We start from the raw sequence: 19,275 nt of genomic DNA, 5'->3' as shown, positions 1-19,275 counted from the left end.
GCCTTCATTACTTTCCCTTTTAAGGTGCAGCCAATAGAGTAAAAAAAAAAAATAGAACTTTCACTTGTTTTGCATAGCTACAGAGTTCAGATTTGCATCTGTAGCAACTTTAGCAGGTGAACTACTACAGAACAATGTGAGTCAGCTCATAAATTCAAGCTTGACCAAATTTATCAGACAGTTTGACATTATCATTAGTTTTAATTCAGCTAATGTTATTGAGGTCATAGTGGTGCTTTACTGAACTACATTATGTTAAGATGGATTTCATACTCTGCTTCCCTAGTGTGCAAGTTGGTTGGACAGAACATTAGAAACCTTTTTCAATCTAATACAGTTCAGTGCATCACCATCACAAAGTATGGTTGCAATGATGTAGTTAATAGTACAGAGTCTAATGCAAATCTGTTGTCTATTGCATGGGATTGTGCTGGTGTACCTAATAAAATAGCCAGTGCAAATATTCACCCAGCTTTCTATGATCATGGTAACAATACAAAAAAAAGGTAATATGAAACCATTTAAAATAAAATAAACAAACTGTTTTACTGAAGATTTTATTTATTAATTCTATTTGTGCTTTTTATAACTTAATCGCACATAAACTGCATCCCAAACACCCTCCAAAAACTGACAGTGTAAGCAGTGCTGTCCCTCAGTGACAGAATGGATGGGAGAGGATACAGTTAAAGAAAAAAAAAAAAAAAAAAAAGGCACAGCCATCCCCTGGAGTTGTCTTGAAATGCTCCTGCCACTCACTTCTACAGAAAAGGGCCACTAGCCATGCCACAAAGTAAAGTTTGAGTACACACACAAGTTACTCATCAACCCAACATTTCTCACTAGTAGTGGCCCTTTCTCAGTGCAGGTTGGGGTGGGGGGGTTACGGTGGACAAGACAGAGGAATGCTACCAGCTCGTGGTGACTTCGTCTCTCACAGTTTTCAGTTTAACTGCGGGATAATATCACCTTCCCCATACCAAGTTAAAGAAACCATACCTATATACAGGGAGAATAAGATTCTTTCCCAAGGTCTGTACAATTAGGCCTATACATTTACTGCACAGAATCTAATAGAAAAAAAATTCACTCAGCTGCAAAAACATCTCCATCATTTGCCTCTTCAAAAGCAGTGACTTCAAGGTTGAAGACAAAGCATGGGATGGTTAGACTTTCCAGTTCTGTGCACTGTCTTTCAAATTAAAGTTCACATTTTTCTGGTAACGAGGAGGTGGAGATGGGCAGAAAAAAAGAAAAGAAAATCTTGCTATCCAGCAGTGTTTATTTTCTTATGGCCGGAACTCCAGCTCATCTACACTTATGACCTTGGCCGGCATGGATGGGAGTGGCTGTTCTAGCACGTCTGATCCAAACCACTTGGCTAGGCCTAAAGGGGGGCTGCCGCCGTGTTGCTGGGAGCCATTTGTCCGGTGGGGGCCTTGGCTCTGTGACTGAGGGCCTGTTACACTTGGATGTACTACAAGATAAGACAAAAACAGGAAGAAAAATCTTTTAATGCCAAGTTCTTATCCATTTAAAAATCAACCCAATTCTGCTCCTACAGTAATATAGGTTAGTAGCACAAATACCATACTATGCAAGATACAACTTGTTTTATGTATGAGGACTGTATAGTTGTGCAAGTATTACACTGAGCAGTAATATTTGACATTGCTTCCACTTACTTGGTCTCTGTTGCTGAAGTTGCTGCTGCATAACTGCTAACTGCATCTGAGTATTGGCTCTGGGAGGTAGAAGTGGATGCGCTGTCGCACTTAGAGGGTACAGCGGTTGTCCAAGCAGGGCAGGAGGCAAGCCTTGAAGTTGTGCAAGGTCAACATGTGGCGGAAATATACCTGTGAATACAAGTCAAGACTTCCCTTAGCTCTGAGGGTCAGAGTAGTTCAATAACAAAAAAGCCTCAACAGTAAAAAAATAAGTTTTATAAAATATAAGCATGGGAAAAAACAAAAACAACACACACACACACACACTCGAGCATATACTAACCAGCTTGCACAAGAGCAGGTCCAAGCTGCTGTGGCTGGATACCCTGTGCCAGCATTCGCTGAACCACATTAGGGTGGAGCTGGGGAGGAGGACGCACCATAGGTACATGAGATAGCAGCGGTACCGGGTATATGGGACGAGGAAAAGATGAGGATGGTCCTGGAGGTACCATGGTGGGTGTATGGCGTCCACCGGAGCCAGGCCTGAGACGCTCCTGATCTTTGCTTGGCAAGGTCTGTGAGCTGGCCTTTACCCCACCAGACTGGGCAGCATTCCCATCCAGCGCTTCCAGGTATAGATTTGGGGAACTGCTTTCTGTAATCACATAACCCAAATCTCAATGTTAGTGTTGTAGTACTTTAACCTGAGTTCAAATCAAGAAGTTGAGGACAATGGTCCATACTCAGTATGACTACAATACCACAGCTAGCGTTTATGTAAAGTGCCTCAAGTGAATAATGCAGCCAGGAGTTCCTTTTATTACACCGGTACCATGTTGTGGAACAGCCTTCTGCTACAGATCCAGCTTTTAAATATGAGAGGGGCTTATTAAAAAAAAAAAAAAAAAAAAAAAAAAAAAAAGAAGTCAGGTTAGGACATTTATTTTATGCAATAGAGTAACAGCTTTATAATGATAGCTGCAATAACACTGTCACTTTAGCTGTCCTTGTTTTTAGATGCAAGTTTTATTTTTGAATTGAGTTTTGGTTTTTATGATTGTATTGCTTAAATTTGATGTTAAATGCAGTGTACTTCTTTATGTTTCCTTGTTCTTTAACATTTTGGCACTATGTTAGAAATAAATATTCAATTTAACATGTTATCTCTTGGATTTTTTGTTTGAGGATAAATGAATGCTCTATACCATCTTGAGAATGTGCTGCTCCCTCCTCCTTGGTTTCTGAACGACTCGATGGTTCATCTCTGCTTTTCTCTTTTGTAGCGTACATTTTGCGGATCACAGATGTGGGTGTAAATGAAGGGGACAACTGTAGTAGGTTAAAAAAATAAAAAAAAATAAATTATATATTATTAATAGTAGCAATACCAAGATGTATAGAATTTACACACAAAAGTTTAAAGATTAGTTGGGTCTTTACAGGACTCTGGAAAATAATGACATTTGGAAGAGTAAAGTTTATAATCACCATGCTGGTGACAGCATTTCCTGGAGAGTTTCTCCCAGCAGGCTGAGGACCTGGACCAGGGGAGCGATTAACACGCTGTGGTCTGTTGATCACAAGCACATCAGCATCATAATAACTAGCAAACACTAACAATAAATCTTTGCTTGGGTGTATATATTCAGTGGACTAATGTATGCCAGTATCAAAATATTAACAGTGATTGAAGTGGGATTCTTTTTAAATAAGAAAAAAAAAGGTCAGAGAAAAACTAACATTTAACACACCAAGCCACAACTGCCATCATTTCAGTTGCTAAAATTAACTAGCAAGACATGAAGTCCAACAAAAATGTGTTCTTCAGAGGATAAAAAAAAGGTAGCCAATTTGCTAAGTAGGCATTAAAAATCACATTTAATTCAGTCATTTAATGACGAATACTGTGCAGTATCTGAATATGCTTTTTTTTTTTTTTTTTTTTTTTTAAATAAACTAACCGATTTCGAAAAGACTTATCCTGTGGTGGCTTGTTGTAGTTTGACTGGAATGAGTGGTGGGCATGTAGAGCGAGGTCCTGTTGGAACGCCAGCGCTTCTAGGTCTGCCTGATTCACTGGCATTGAGAGGGCCCTCATCTGGACAAACATAATACATAGAGCTGAAGAGATCTCCAAATGACATCTAGGGAGATACTTTTATGGGACTTCTCTGCTCCACTAAAAACTGATTATGTCAGCAGGGTGAAAACTGTTACATGCATTACAACCTGGAAATTTTCTAGCTTATATGGAGCACTACTCATGCATTCATATTATAAAATAAGGTTCTTCAAATAGAATTTTGTATTCATTAAACATACAAAGTATAAGTCAACCATTCAAAAAATAAAGTTTAGTTTTATTAGGTGTGAAGTCTACCTTCAGTAATCAACAATGAAGCCATTATTTCAAGTTAAGTGTGTCCAGACATTGAAGTTACCTGTTGTTGTGCAGCAGATCCAGGGCTGATGGACCGGTGTACTTCAGCAAACTGTTCTGGCAGTATGGGCTGAGGACCAACAGGAAAACCTTGGATAGGAGAGGGGGGGGGGGGGACACGGACGGACACGGACACTATTAAATGATCCAGCTCGTCTATTCAACACCATCTTCTCAAAACAAAAAACAGAGGCTCAAGTAAAGATGTTGATGCTGCTTAAATTTCAACAGAATCACTATTGCACTCCTAGCTGTGCTGTGATCATATGCATTTCCATTGCACCCTCACAGCAGGAGATAAACTCATTTAACATGTGTGGTGATGCAGAAAGCAAGAGGAAAAAAGTTTTTTTTTTCTAATTAAATAAATGGCTCACCATGTTAAGCTTTTGCTATTGTAGCCCATCTGACATAGCCTCAGATTTGTTTCACTCCTGTTGCCTCAGTTTTTTCTAGTTTGACATTCCATCAGAGCTGTAATAAAGTTTGGACTGCATTGTCTAACAGTGAAAAACTATTCCTCATCATCATTAAATGTTCTTGGATGGATTTGGATTTTGAAAACTTCTAATGAAATCTGTAGGTAAAGTTATGATTAAAAAGAATGTCCAATTCCATGGTGTGGTTCACAAGTCTTTTTCAAGGCTTCAACTTGTCTCTTTTGTAATCAACCTACCTGATGAAGGTTGCAACCGACTGTTGAAGTAGTCAGGAGAGGGTGCCCTCTGTGGAAAGAGAGGGGGTGAAGGGCCCTTGTGTAGTAGGGCATGAAGAGGGGCAGATGTAGTTGGGCCCTCAGTGTTGCCCAACAGATTGCCAAGTAGAGTAGGGGAGCCACTACGAGCAGGACCACCTAGGAGCTCCTACAATACAAACATTTTATATGAAATCCCATTCACTTTAATGTTACTGGTCTGAGTTAGATTCAATGCAGAACTGCCAGTCATAAAATGTGGGATAGAATATTTTTCCCTGATAAAGATGACTCAGGCAATTTGCCAACTTGGGAACTAGCAACCATCCTCATCAGCTCTAATAAAGCAACACTCCTGGATACAGAACACACAAGGTTACAGTGTTCTTAATCATAATGTAGCATATAAAAACCCCCTGATTTACAGCCAAAGACAGACATGATTTGATTAAGCTTGCACCTCAAACAAAATCTGAACCAGAATAAAATTTAACAAGCACATATACTGTTTTATTTTTTCAGCAAGCCAGCATCTAGTTTGTCTGACAGCAATAACGGTAAATAATAGTTTCAAATTTTATTTTTCTGTGCAGAACCTCAATTTAATGTGCTTTGCAACTTGTAGCAGCATTGAAGGTTTAGTTGCCTCAGCAGAGGGACATAAAATCCTTTACATAGCCTGTGTCACAACTCAAAACCATGTTCTGTGGTTTCCTGAGAAGAAAACCATGAACATGAACCATCATGTTTCTGTATGTTAAGATTCCAAATGGACATTTCATATGGAGGCTACACGTTACAGCTGATGAAAGGGCACTGCGTTAGAGTTTTGGACTTGATCTGAAACTGACATGAGGAAAACCTATCCAAACCCAACATGCATAAATATTACAAGGGGCATGGGGACAGTCAGTCCAGGCTGGAAATGAAGCTTAGGACCTGAATCAAAATGTTCTTATTGAAAAAGACTAATGGAAGGAACATTGGCAGCAGCCTGATTGTGCCACAGATTAATGAGCAGCTACTGTTGAAAAGATCAACTATAGATGTCATTTTTCTCCTGCAGTTCAGTTTACACTCTCCATCTGTTGCACCACCAGAGATATGAAGTACAAAAACACAAACCTGGAATATGTTTTTCTGCTGCTGAGCTGGCACTTGAGCTTCAGACATTGTCACCACAGCTGGGTCTGAAGGTTGCTGCATTGTACAGAGACAAATAATTTGTGGCAGGTGCAATGCAACCAAAAACAACAGTTTGCTCATAAAAACCCATCCCAGTAAGAATTTCGCAGTGTAGATCGTGTGGTAAGCGTTGAAATGCATCAAAACAGCAACTGAATAAAAACTGGCTTTTAAATGGTACCACCACATGTAAAAGTTTGGGCATGTAACAGACTTTCCTTTAACTTGGTAACTGCAAGCCCACTGAGATAGATTTTTACAAGTGAGTCAATCAAAGTGTCCCTCATGCAAGTCAGTTATGCTTTTGGGTTAATGCACTTTTCCTTGATGAACATCCATCTAACGACACAGTCGAGATGGTTCTCACCTCAGCACAAACCAGAACAATAATTCAGAAACGGACTTGCATAAAAAAATGACACTTGCAGCATTCAAACATTAAAAAAAACAACCTCCAAAACAGTTGAGAAGCAAATTTATGCCCATCGCTTTTTAGTCCTTTGGAATTTTTTTTATTATTTTTTTTTTATTTTTATTTTTTTTTAAAAGAAAAAAAAAAAATCTAATCTTAACACTAAAAAGCTTGCATGTAATGTTAAGACATCACAAGGACAGATGTGTTTCAAAAGTTACCTGTTCCAGTTTAACATGCACAATGCTGTTAATTATCCAGTGTAAGCCTTGGGCTATTAAATAAAAAACAATGCATGTAGAAAAATACTTACATTGTTTGTGTTGGTTTTGGGGTGAGGTGGCAGAGTTCCACTTGCCTTCATGCTGCTGACCAGTTTATTAAAGGCCGACATGTCTGTGTCACGCGAGCGTGGACGGGCACTCGGGCCACCCGTTAAAGCCTCCTCTAAATGCTCGGCCATGAAGGGCGTGCCATTACCTCTCTGTGGAGTTGGCACCTTTCGCACTTGTCCAGAGTCCAGCTTCATCCCTTTCATCTCTCCCTCCACCTCCTCCAGCGAGAGCACCACTCCAGAATTAGCTGGGCACAGATAAATACATTAAAAACTATCAGGAGAACTGATAAAACTGAGTTTTGAGGAGATTTAAAATAACAAACTGACACTGCTTGTTACTGCATATTACCAGTAAAATCTGTTATGTTAAAACGCAACTGTGCAATGCTTTAATGAGCTGAAACTTACTGCTTTCCCGTAGCCGAGCTTTGTTGACTGACAGGGTGGAGAGAAGGGGCTTCAGGTCTATTTTGGCTTTGTGCAGTAGCTCCAGGATGTCCACCTTCTCCTTGCACTCCGATGATTGAATAGGTGTGAAGTATGGGACAGGGCCTTGACCAGGAGATGTACAGCATGGATCAAGCCCTTCAAAAAGGGCGAAAGATAATTGAAGGTTTAGGACATTCAATATGTTTTGGCAGCATTAACATTACAAATCTAGTATTCAATGAACTAGCAGTCACATAGCATTTAGGGTGACACAGTAAAGCAGCAGGATGGGGTTGACAAACTTATTTTATTAATGCCTTACATAATAACAATGTAAAACAAGAGGGAGAAATCCAGGGGCTTCTTGCATGACCCAGATTTACCAAATTATCTTGATAACTTTAAAACCCAAGACCCCCTTAAAACACAAAGCTGATTCATTAAACTTGTTTTTAAAGAACAGGCCCCTGATATTGAGTTTCTTTCAACAAAGAGTACTGTGGCCTGGTTTTAAGCTATATTGTTACATGAAACACCTTCAGGCAAACAGTGGGAAAGCCAAGACAATCAAATCATTTACCTGCTAGCTTTTCCAGCTCCTCGTGAGGAGTGGACCTCAGACTGCTGGATCGGCTACCTGAAGGGCTCAGGTTACTGGAGAACCACTGACTGAAGCGGCTAGCCGATACAGGGCCCTCCCCCAACACGTCCTCTATCATCTGTAAGACAGACACAGATGCCTGTGAGAGAGTGGAAAACAAAAAAATCGGCAGGCAGAAGGTAGAAGGTTGCAAGAACAAAGATGACACTTACGTTTAGAGTGCTTTCCATCGATTTAGCACAAAATGTGCTAGAAGACTGGGAACAGTGTCAATGAATGCACTGCTGTTTGGCATTGTGTTGATTTAGCACCACAATCTCATTTAGCTTGTCGACTGGTTCTGTAAGTTGTCCAATTGGTAACAAGTCTAATGCAGCTATAATGATGGGCATAAATTTGGATTGTGGATACATTTTTTATGTCTCCTTAACCCTGTGTAAGAGCCCACTGACAAATTAATTTAGAAAGTGCACCATTCAGTGGTAATACCCACCACCTCAGATCAAGTTCAGTGAGATCAAGCCAGTGCAGTAGAGGTAATATCGTACTGCAATTATTCTGCAGAAATAATTTTTGGATTCAAAAACATAAAAACTTACTGAGCTTGGACACGAACAGACTATGTAATTTGTCAGGTCAAAACTGTAGCACCAGTGTCAATCTGGCCTTCAAGAGGTTCTTAATGACTGTATAAATTGAGATACATTGGAAAACCTCTACTGTTGAGCTTACACTGTTCAGTGTACAGAATAAAAGAGGGAGAGAAATAAAATAGTCACATTGATCGGGTTTTAGGAGTTTTAAATGACATCCCATTTGTGATGTTCATGCCTTGAAACACCAAAAATCACACAGTGCACCCCAGTACTTACAGAAGCCAGTCCTGGCATCGTCTTCTCCAGATTGAAGAATTCATTGAAGTCAAAGTCTCCAGCTGACTGCTCCGGTAGAACATCAGGGTGAGGAACCTCCTGATCGGCTGTCGACTGCAAACCCGCATCTTGCTCTTCCGCTTGTCCACCATTACATTCCACCACTGCAAATGATAAATGTGACATTAAAGATAAAAATCTTTAATATCCCTAATATGATAGCCATCACACTAAGCTAGTTAACCAAATAATACCATTCACTTCACCAGTTAAAAACAACTAATGTAAGAAAAAAAGAAGGTCAAAATGTATTATGTTGCTGTAATTCAGAAGAACAGTTTCACAGAAAGACATGCCTTCTTTCACAGACTCTGTCCGCTTCCTTGACCGCTTGGACCTGCGTTTATCATCTTCCAGGATTTTGTCGTCAAATCCAATGAGTTCAATTGTCTCAGACTGGCTTGTGGGACCCCCAGAGAACCACTCTGGCTCCTCCTCTGCATACGAGTCATTCCTTCTCCTCTCACTAAACACACGTTTGTCACCAAAATCTCTCTGCAAATGATGAAAAAAAAAAAAAAAAAACATAAGTCTACTGTGTTTGTAAAATGGAAGAAAATACATGCTGCTCAAAATCATACTAAATCGATGGCACCAGAATCGATGTCAACTCTGGAGAAACCACATTTAGTCAAGGGGGGCACATATTTTTGTGAAAAACAATGCTATATGCATCTGCTATTTTGCACATCTTTCTTAGCAATCTTACTTAGCATTGTAAAGAAACGGTAACAGCAATGCACTGAATGCCTCATTGTGTGGACACTAAGGGAAATACATTATGGATGGACTGAAAACAGTGAACACCAACCCTGAATCTTTTATCTTTAAAGTCTCTCTCACGTTCCCTCTCTTTCTCCGCACGGGCTTCTCTCTCAAATGCTCGGGCAGCAATTATGCGTCCACTGCCGATTCTGCGTGCTCCCCCCAGACGGAGACTTTCATTCTCCTTATTTTCTAGGGGGCTGACTGGGCGACGGGCGTGGAGTGCAGGTGCAGCATTGCCTTGACATCCACCTCCAAAGCTGCGTCGCTGTGGGCTCAGTATGACATCCAGATCATCCTCCTTTAAACGCTCACGAGGATCTGGATGTAATGCAACAAACAGCTTGGTTTTAGATGTTTAGAGTACACAATCTACATCAACATTCACATTACACCAAGTCATCAATCCAGTGCAGGCCTCTTCTGGTTTGAAGATTTTGTAAATATCAAATACATTTCACTTGTACTACATGTATACCTTCTTATCCCTCTGTCTAACAAAAAAATGTTACAACATTTGCTTGAGCATAATCGATAGCCACTGCATATTCAGTGGAGCATTATTGCATTACATTTACAGAAAACTGCTATTTTTTTTTTTTTAATAAATACTATAAGTGAGGGATAATGCTCTATACATGTGCCGTTTTTCACAGCTCAGCGTTTTGCCATTAATTACTTAGACTGTGGCAGCCTGCCCCTTCTGGCTTTGGTCTATATAAATAATCATTTACCTGGGATTCTTCGTTTCAGAGGAACTCTGTCGTCCACATAGTCCTTTTTAAAACCTTCCACTGGAGAGCTACGCTCTGAAGTGGGATACAGTGAGGCGTGCCACTTCTCAGGGTCCCAGACACCATCACTGTATCAAAACACCATTTGAAAACCACAATTAAAAAAAAGAAAAGAAAAGGATATACTCACCTGTCTACTGACAAGACAAATAATTCACTAAAATTATTCCAAAAATAAACAGAGTATACATGTCTAATGTTAGATTTTCTTTCATGCTGGTATCTGTCAGTCATAAGCATTAGAAAGTCCAATTACGGTAGACTAACTACATTTCATAAAAGTCAACTGCAACCATAGATTTCAACCATTACTTCTTGGCCCTGTGAGCCAGGAAACACATAGAAGACTGAAAGAAAAATAAAAAAAATAAAATAAAAAAAAAAATATATATATATATATATATATCAGACTTCCATCTTAACACAAGCATGATTGGTATTTCAAACAGCTTGCCTTGGAAGGTTGATAAAGAAGGTTGAAAGAATCAGGTGGCATTCATTCACATTTCAAATCTTTGTGAAAACCATATAAAATGTATTTAAATAATAAAAGCCCTAGACGCATGCAAGGATGGATCCTGGGGAAAAGTCTGTCTTGATTATAATGTCAACAAATGGAGACTAAATATTCTGAAATACAAATCTGCCTTGAACATGTAGACACAAAATTGCAAGTCCAAGCACAACTTGCACTCAATCCAACAGTGACTAGAATTCATAGAATCAAATTTTGATCTGAAGATCAGCCATTTGTTTTACATACTCAAGAAGAAATCACTTACATCAGAACCCATTTATTACCAGCCACATGCAGCAACTTATGTGTTCAAAAAGAAATTAATATTGTTTGCTCTGAGACTTGGCTGAATGTAAATGATTAAAAGCAGATTTTGATAATATTTAGGCAACTGGATGATAGGCATTTTGTCAAATTTAATCCTAGTTTGTGAATATCTGGTGTGTTTGATAGTTTTGGTAGCCTACCTGCTGTACTTCAGAATCTGATCCATTCAAAGTCACTGTTAAAAGCATTTTATCCCACACACTTCACAAACCTCCAGCAGCGCAAAATTAGATTAAGCTTTACTTAATGCAGACTTTGATCTCTATGTTGAGATGTGGTTTGAACTTCAGAGGCATGTGAGGACATGGTGCTTTGATCTGTATACATTGAATACCGCGCTTGTTTTTCAAGACCACCTCCTACAAAATATTACCATATCCTAAAATTCAAATCAGAAATTCATATATTTATATATAACTTTATAATAAAATCAGAGCTTTTTACCTTCATTGCTCAAAGTTAACAGTAATTTCACCAATTCTGTCTTCCAAAATGGTCTTATTCTGCTAATGGAAGCCACTAATGTTGTAGACTTATAGTAAATGCTTATGCTTTTTCATTGTCATGCTCTCAGTTCAAGCATTAGTAAACACTTACCTATGACTAGATCAAATGTTTAATTAAGCAGATTAGAGTCATTATTAGTGAATACTGACATCCTAGGACATTCATTCTTACCTGTCATATTTCTCAGAGAGACATTCTGGCCTTTCATTGGAGATTGGCAGTTCTTTTATTTCCAGAAGCTCTTCCTATACAATAACAATATCAAAATGGTTCATTAGTGTTAGGGAACACCTCTATGCAGCCTGTATAGTTGTCGATTGTATAGTTGATGTTTTTCCATCACCTTAGTGTATCTGTAAGGAGATGGAGCTGCAGGCTGTTGCTTAACTTGATCGACAGCAGCATCACCAGTCTTCGGCTCAACACAAGCATCGTTCTCCATGATTGACTACAGACACGGAACAAACAGCTTCTATCCCAATAATGTCTCTGCTCCTGTTGGAAACAAAGGTTTGTGCGTTAATTATCCATGACAGTTGCTGCTTCATTGACTTCATTTGAATTTGGCCTGACAACAGAGCGTTAAGTTAACTGACTGCTTCAGCTGATGTTCATCAAATGATCAATAGGAACAGATTTTAAAGTTGAACCAACACAGCATCATTCAAGTTTAGATGAAAAAACAAAACATTAGAAAAGCGACCCACCCTCAAACATGAACACGCAGCACAACGAAAACAATTAACTTTACCGTAAATCGGGTAAACTTACATTGGGACAGTTTTAGCAAACGGTGCTAGCCTATTAGCAAGTTAATTGACAACAGCCAGAGATGCAGACATGAGACGTGACACGTCAATTACAATAAATTACCTGGCGTTTGCGGTAATTGACAAGTTGTCTGTAGCTTCAAGACTGAACGACACTATTTGAAAACAAATAAGTCTCCAACCAGTACAAAACATTAACGACACTTTACCTGTCTTTGTTCAAATGAATCAACTCTTCACTGAGTTTCAGGAGAACATACGACAACAGTTAGCCAGGGTTAGCTGGGCTAGCGTCCCACATATAGTTAACTCGACACCTCGTTTGTTGTACAACATTTGCACTAAGGACTGTCTGGGTAGTACATTTATAAAAATTACTCACTCGGTTTGAACGCTGTGTGGAAGACTGGGAGCTTACGGCCGAACAGCGTCCGCTCACGATAGTTAGCTAGCTAGCTAACCTAGAGCCTTTAGCTAGCTAGCTAACTAGCTGGGGAATGGGGATAATGCCCACCCAGCGAGTACCAAATGTAAAGCCGGCTGAGTTGTTTCAGAGATTTCAGCAATTATACACTGTACTGGGGCAACTTAACACAATAAAACAGGTCCAAATAAGAAATTAATTCACACAGCGACTGTGTAATCTGAAATAATTGCCTGCTCTTTCTCTGTTTTCTAAGTCGTAGCACCAATTTTCCTCAGATCGCCGCTTTAAGAAGGTCCTTGGAAAGATTACATTGTGCCCACTGCGCCTTTGTAGAATTTTTAATAGTCTGGCGTGCGTCAGCCGTGTTGCATTTTGATATTTAAATAATAATATAAAAAATTACATGTAACTAGTAAGACATTAATGTGCAGCTATATCAACCGTTAAAAAAATGTAACTGGGTTTGTAGGAGTAGAAATTACACTAAATTTAGAAAACTCAAGAGGCATTATTTGGGGCAGCTATTCATTGTCTTGGGGTTTGTTCGATTTGCCAATCCGTCAAAGCGATCTCCTTGCGGTATTGTGAAAATATACAGCCCCGCCCTCACGGGCTGTCCAGAACTGACATCGCCTGTGTTTTACTTTTTTACCGTAGACGGGGAGTAAACATGTCACTCACAGTTTAAGCTGACGTATAGAGGGAAGGGGTCTCGCAACCACTGCCTTAGTGCCAAACTGAAAACATTATTTTACCGAAATACCCGTTTAGCATCCACAGCCTGGAGTCGGTGCAGTGTTTATACTGCGCATGACGTTGGTGCCGCCTGTTGCCGTTGGCAACTACATCACTGGAACACACCACGGTGTCACACACACGCGGTCACGTGACGAGGAAAAACAAATGCGCGGCACTGCGTTGCCACCTTAACCGTTTATTCACGTTGATTAAAGATGTTAATATTGTTATATACGAAGGTCCAAAACAGTTTCACACTGTTGTTTTTGCTTCAGACTGATGCTAATGCTTCAGTTCTGTAACTCGTGCCCGTGACGTGATTTAACACAATGCAGGGCGACACTAGAAAGCTTGACCCAGGACGACCCAGACCAAGAAGTGGTGAAACAAAACAACTCCGCAAAGTTCATAACAGAAAGGTTCCTTACAGAGTTGGATACAGCTGGAACAAAGGTGGAAGACTCAAGGAGTTGAGAATAAGGTGCTAAAACACTTAATTAACTGTATTTCAAATGACTGTTTGACTCATTTATGATTTAACCTGACTTTTTCAACCACCGCAGGCACCTGGCCAGAAAGTTCCTGAATATATGGATGCAGAACACCTTTGGTCGAGTTCCTCCTCATAAAGCCAAGTAATAAGTTACATTTATTTTACAAAGTGGAGTTGTTGAAATAACTTACGTGTATAGATGAGTTTATTTTTAAAGCTGGATCACGGTCTGTCTGCCACTATCAAGTGTCCTACCTGAATCTGAGTCTTCTAGTTAAAGGGAATATTACATTTTGCAGGTCTCACTATGAAAGCGTGGTGCTGAGACGAGCCTTTGAAGGATGGAGAGAAGAGTGGTGGACGTCAAGGAGGGAATGGAGTCTAACAATGCGGGCAGAGTGTCATTACAGGTCAGGTCAGCTCAAGTATTGTACTTAGGCACAGTTTTGAGGTACTTGTAGTTTACTTGGTTATTCCCAATTTATGCTATTTGAGTGGACTATTGTACTTACTCCACTATATTTATCTGACTGATGTAGTTACTAGTTACTTTTCTCATTAAAACTTACATAAAAGACTTATAGTCATAAAAACACAAACATATTGTTAAATTATTAGAAATATATAATAAAAAAAATGTCATTATTATTATCATCAGTGAGCTAATGGACACATGAATTTCCCTTAGCATATAAATAAGTATCTGTCAATCAATCTGTCTGTCTGTCTTTCTGTCTGTCTGTCTGTCTGTCTATCTATATATCTATCTATCTATCTAAAGACCTTTTGGGCTTGTGACAACTTATGATTGTCTATTTGGAGCCCCTCTTCATGTTTCAAATGTCTATGGATTCTTTTACTCTAAATAAATTTAGCTGATAATACTTCTTCACTTTGATTTAAGTAGGATTAATGCAAGACTTACACCTGTAATAGAGTATTTTTATGTTGAATGGGTACTTTAACTTAAGTAAAAGATCTGAGTATTTCTTGCACTACTAGACTTTACAATCGCAGTTGTGGCCCAGAAAGCTGGTCACGGTTGGTTATTGTGTATTGTGTATGCTAATGAATTATTTTGTTTTTCAGGTATTATCTGTATAACTTGGGATTCCATAGCTGGCAGGTGTTTATGTCTATGCAGAGGAAAAAGAAAAAAAAATTACAAAATGCTCAATCATATGGTATGAGTTTACAAATCAGAACATATCCAAGCTCATATAACTTCATGTTTTGTCAGCTGTTGTGTCATTAATCACTTTGTTTCTTGAACCAGCTGACAGGCAACGCATGCGTCTGGTTTGGGACAGGTGGGAGGTTTTCACAGAGATGAGGAGAATGAAGAAGAGAATGCTTGAATCAGCTTTTGAGCAGAGCAGACTTGCAACTCTGCAGTAAGTTTACTGTATTTACGAAGCACAGTACTGTACAGATGCCTCCCTGATGACACTGCATGATTGGATAAAAAATCTACAATGCCTGCAGCCTTTGCACAGTACTGTAGATCTACACTCATGGTGTTTAGTAAGTTATAAATTTTCCTTTTTGTTTTTTTACGTGAGCAGTTCTGCATGGAGCTTATGGCAGACTAGGCTGCAGCAGCATCAAGACATTTACACTTTGGAGGACCAAGCCCTCAAACAGCAGACAATGACTTTACAGAGGAGGGTAAACATCTTATCAGACACACTCATAACTCATGTCTTTTGCCTCAACATAAATACTGATCTTTGTTGTATTTCCCTTTCTATTTTGTGTGATGTGTGCACTGCTCATTTTTGCAAAGACCTGGCTTCATTGGAAAGAAATGCACACAGCTTCCTGTTGCCAGAAAAAAAAAGAATCCAAGGCTTCACTTCACTTCATTCTCAAACTGAAAAGAAAAACATTGCATCAGTGGATGAGTTATGTGTCCTGCTGCCAAACCAAAAGAAAGTCACAAGGTCATTTTAATTAAATTCCTGGAATACATTCTTTTGTGTGTATGTTTTTTTGAGATGTATTGCTCAGTTTTCTTTTATTCCCTTTCTAATGTTTTAGATGCAGTTCAGCGTGCCTATCATCTCCGTCTGGCGAGGATGTGTTGGAGTACTTGGAGAAATGCGTTGCATCGCAGGTGGCGTGAGGAGGACTGTCTGCAAGCTGCAGGGCAGTTAGCCATACAGAGCACCCAACGCAGAGCACTGGAGCGATGGAGAGCTTGTATCCTAATCAATACATAAAATTGACATATCATCATTTAAATATTGTCATTAACATATCTTTCGAACCTTTCATTTTCTTACCAACTACAGCATCATAAGAGGTCCACTGTAGGATAGAAAGTTCTTATAATTATCAGTACAGTTGTTTGATTCTTGAGCTTGTCAGTAGATGTGATGTTGTGCAGAGACAAAGCTGAAATAAACCAGATTGCGAGTCAACACCACCAACATCATCTACTGGTAAGAGCCAAAATTGAAGCAGCAGAAGAACAGAACGCAGTCATGTATTAATTACTGCGTATTGTTGTTGCAGAGTGCTGGATTGCAGGGACTTTCTCTCAATGTCATCTGGAACAAAACACATCGTTTGAACAACAACATGGCTCTCCAGCATTATTATCAAACTGTAATAGATGAGCACTCATCCTGAGATTACATTATAAGTTAAATATTTCTATTAAAGTTTGCATTGGTGATTGAAGTTTTATGTTTGTGTTTCTTGTAGATGATAAGGAAGTTTTGGAAGCTGTGGCAGGACCGTCTGGAGGAAGCTGAAGACAAGAGTTTTCAACCACTAACAGAAATGGCACAGACTAACTACAGGTTGTTTCATTTACTTTTTATGCCTCCACGCCAGCGATAGTCAGGGACATTTTCAGGTTGTCTGTCCGTCCGTCCCATCCTGGTTAATGCGATATCTCTGTAACACCTTAAGGGAACTTCTTCATATTTAGCACATTCATTTGGACTTTAGGATGAACTGATTAGAATTTCATGGTCAAAGGTTGAGGTCACTGTGACATCACAAAACATGTTTTTGGCCATAACTAACAAATTGATACACTAATTATGACACAATTTAACTCAAATGTCTATATAGATAAAATGAAGTGATGTCATTTTATATCCAAATGGTCCAAGGTCAACTTCACTGTGGCATCATAATGTTCTGCAAAAACTCAGGAAGAAGAGATTGTGACCATATTTCCTGCATCTCAGTCATACAACTACGAGGCGGTAATTCTAGTTTAGATCTTAGTTTAGTTCCTTGGCTTTACCTACATTTGCCCTGGAGTCAAAGAATATATTGATTGCTATACAGAGTTACATCTATGTGTTCAAAACTTAATTTTAAATTATTCCTGTGTGATTAATTCAAATTTAAATATTTATCTAAAGTGAAAGATTTTTCCCTTTTCAGCACGTCCCTGTTGAGCAGCTGTTTTCACCTCTGGAGGGAGAAACTTACTGAACAGAGACACATGCAGGTATTTTCCTAGGATGAACAAAACATTTTCATAACAAGAGCAATACTTACAGACCAGGCATATGTTTGTATAAATTATCTGCCAAGAATGGCTTCAGTTAAACTGGCAGTATGTCAATGCCTTGACTAATCACTCAAATATAGCTTTATTTACTCCGATTACTGTTTTTTAATAGCTGTAAAATACATTTCTTTCTATATTTTAGAACTGAAACAGTCAATTAATTGATTAGTTAGTCAACAGAAAATTACGTGACAACTTTTTTGATAGCCAAGAAACATTCGCCAACACTGGCTTCTTAAATGTAGTATAGTATTTTTTGCTTTTCTCTATATCATGGTAAATTCACTAACTTTGACTGTTAGTGACACAATTGATTATGTTGCCCTGGGTTCTATAGCAATTCTGATTATTTCTGATTAATGGCTGTCAAACAATTAATCGAGTAATTGTCTAAATAATCTTCAGATTAATCAATAATGAAATAACCTTGACTCGCAGCCCTGTGCTATTTCCAACTAACTATTTCCAAATAAGAGTTAACAATTTCTTTTATATGTTTTTAACTGTTGATTGATAAAACAGTTGATTAAAATGAGAAATGTTTATGTGATACTAATTCCTGTAAAAATATTGTTTCATAGTTAACTTAAAACATCATGCTCTTCTGCAGGAGTTGGAGCATCGTGCAGACGTTTGGTTTGCAGAGCGCATGCTGCCTCTGTGTTTCAATTCGTGGGTTGAGTTCACTCTGCAGAGGAGACTCCATACACAGAGGAGACACAAGGCAGAAGTCTATAATCAGTGAGTTACGGTCTTTTTCCTCCAGACTTGTACTCATTTTGAGACTTGCATCCAAACCAAGCAGAAGTGATCTTATTTGTTTGTACACTGTCTTATCAGGCAACGTCAGTACTCTTGGGTGTTTTACACCTGGTGGGGGCGGTCAGAGAAGCACAAGGAGCAGATGCTGTCTGAGCGAATGGTATGCCAGCTATAGATGGAAATTTTATTGTTGATTAAGAGCACAGCTGTGTATCAGACACAGACGGATAACTTGTTGTCAACAGGCTATTCTTCATGAGGAGCGATGCAACATGCAGAGAGCCTGGGCTCGCTGGAGGCAAAGGGCAGAGCAGCAGATCAATGAGGAGGAGAAACAGAAAGTTTCAGACTGTCTGTACCTGCACCGACTTCTCCACAAGACGATGACACAGTGGAAGGACAGCAGCACTGAGATTCGAGACAGGTGAGGCAAACTTAGTGCTGCTGAAGTGATTGATTGGTCTGAGTACAAGTACGAGCTACTTACAGTGCTGTTGGCTTACAAATGTGTTTGTTTATTTGTTTGCATGTCAGGAGAAACCGGGAGCAGAAGGCTTGTCATCAGGGTGATGTGCGCTGCATGAAATGGGCTCTGGAAAAATGGAAAAAGGTGCATTTTGTAATCGTTGTCTTGTCCAGTCTGTACACCATCTTTTCATACACTGTAAGGTATCAGCGCTTTTGGTTTAGGTAAAAAAAAAAAACTTCTGAAAACTGGTATGGCCTTGTAAACTGCTGGATGTGTCTCACACATCCCCCTTTAAAAGCTCATCACAGGCATTTCTAGTGTGTTTTACTTGAAATTTTGCATTCATATTCTTAGGGCTGTAACTATAATCTGCAGATTATTTTCTTGATTAATAGTTTTGTTTATAAAATGTCAAAATTGTGAAAAAAAGCCTGTTGTAATTTCTCTCAGCCCAAGGTAATGTCTTCATAT

General features: G+C 39.1%; 2 protein-coding genes across 5 annotated transcripts in view; one reads left to right on the top strand and one right to left on the bottom strand.

The window, feature by feature from the left end:
• Window positions 1-541: 541 nt before the first annotated feature.
• Window positions 542-13,118, bottom strand: eif4enif1 (eukaryotic translation initiation factor 4E nuclear import factor 1). 4 transcript variants are annotated; one of them, XM_087176037.1, is made up of 19 exons: window positions 12,763-13,118; window positions 11,954-12,105; window positions 11,782-11,855; window positions 10,200-10,327; window positions 9,512-9,786; window positions 8,997-9,195; window positions 8,641-8,804; window positions 7,748-7,907; window positions 7,147-7,290; window positions 6,715-6,983; window positions 5,930-6,004; window positions 4,787-4,973; window positions 4,112-4,200; window positions 3,632-3,768; window positions 3,159-3,240; window positions 2,876-2,999; window positions 2,011-2,325; window positions 1,686-1,856; window positions 542-1,477 (listed from the first exon to the last, which is right to left on the bottom strand). In XM_087176037.1, exons 2-19 carry the CDS (start codon window positions 12,050-12,052, stop codon window positions 1,290-1,292), a joined length of 2,880 nt encoding a protein of 959 aa, XP_087032163.1. In that variant the 5' UTR covers window positions 12,053-12,105; window positions 12,763-13,118; the 3' UTR covers window positions 542-1,289. The 4 variants fall into 4 exon arrangements, with proteins under 4 accessions (XP_087032163.1, XP_087032162.1, XP_023269887.1 ...); XM_087176036.1 differs by having other exon boundaries at window positions 7,147-7,323; window positions 12,763-13,117; XM_023414119.2 differs by having other exon boundaries at window positions 7,147-7,323; window positions 7,748-7,886; window positions 12,763-13,117.
• A 738-nt stretch (window positions 13,119-13,856) lies between these two features.
• sfi1 (SFI1 centrin binding protein) overlaps window positions 13,857-19,275 on the top strand; it is a 10,997-nt gene continuing 5,578 nt past the window's right edge. Inside the window, 17 exon segments of the mRNA XM_087176004.1 lie at window positions 13,857-14,026; window positions 14,109-14,180; window positions 14,338-14,448; window positions 15,128-15,222; window positions 15,315-15,432; window positions 15,604-15,706; window positions 15,825-15,981; window positions 16,079-16,240; window positions 16,412-16,482; window positions 16,556-16,648; window positions 16,748-16,845; window positions 17,444-17,510; window positions 18,184-18,314; window positions 18,414-18,495; window positions 18,581-18,759; window positions 18,870-19,025; window positions 19,159-19,162. Of these exon segments, the coding sequence (XP_087032130.1) occupies window positions 13,875-14,026; window positions 14,109-14,180; window positions 14,338-14,448; window positions 15,128-15,222; window positions 15,315-15,432; window positions 15,604-15,706; window positions 15,825-15,981; window positions 16,079-16,240; window positions 16,412-16,482; window positions 16,556-16,648; window positions 16,748-16,845; window positions 17,444-17,510; window positions 18,184-18,314; window positions 18,414-18,495; window positions 18,581-18,759; window positions 18,870-19,025; window positions 19,159-19,162 (1,851 nt within the window). The 5' untranslated portion in view covers window positions 13,857-13,874.

This window comes from Seriola lalandi, unplaced genomic scaffold, assembly GCF_002814215.2.
Source record: "Seriola lalandi dorsalis isolate HSWRI2012SDOR001 ecotype SW California unplaced genomic scaffold, Sedor1 jcf7180002054522, whole genome shotgun sequence".
In the NCBI taxonomy this organism is placed as follows: Eukaryota; Metazoa; Chordata; class Actinopteri; order Carangiformes; family Carangidae; genus Seriola; species Seriola lalandi.
The sequence above is the reverse complement of the archived record's forward strand: the minus strand, read 5'-3'. Positions and strand labels throughout refer to the sequence as shown.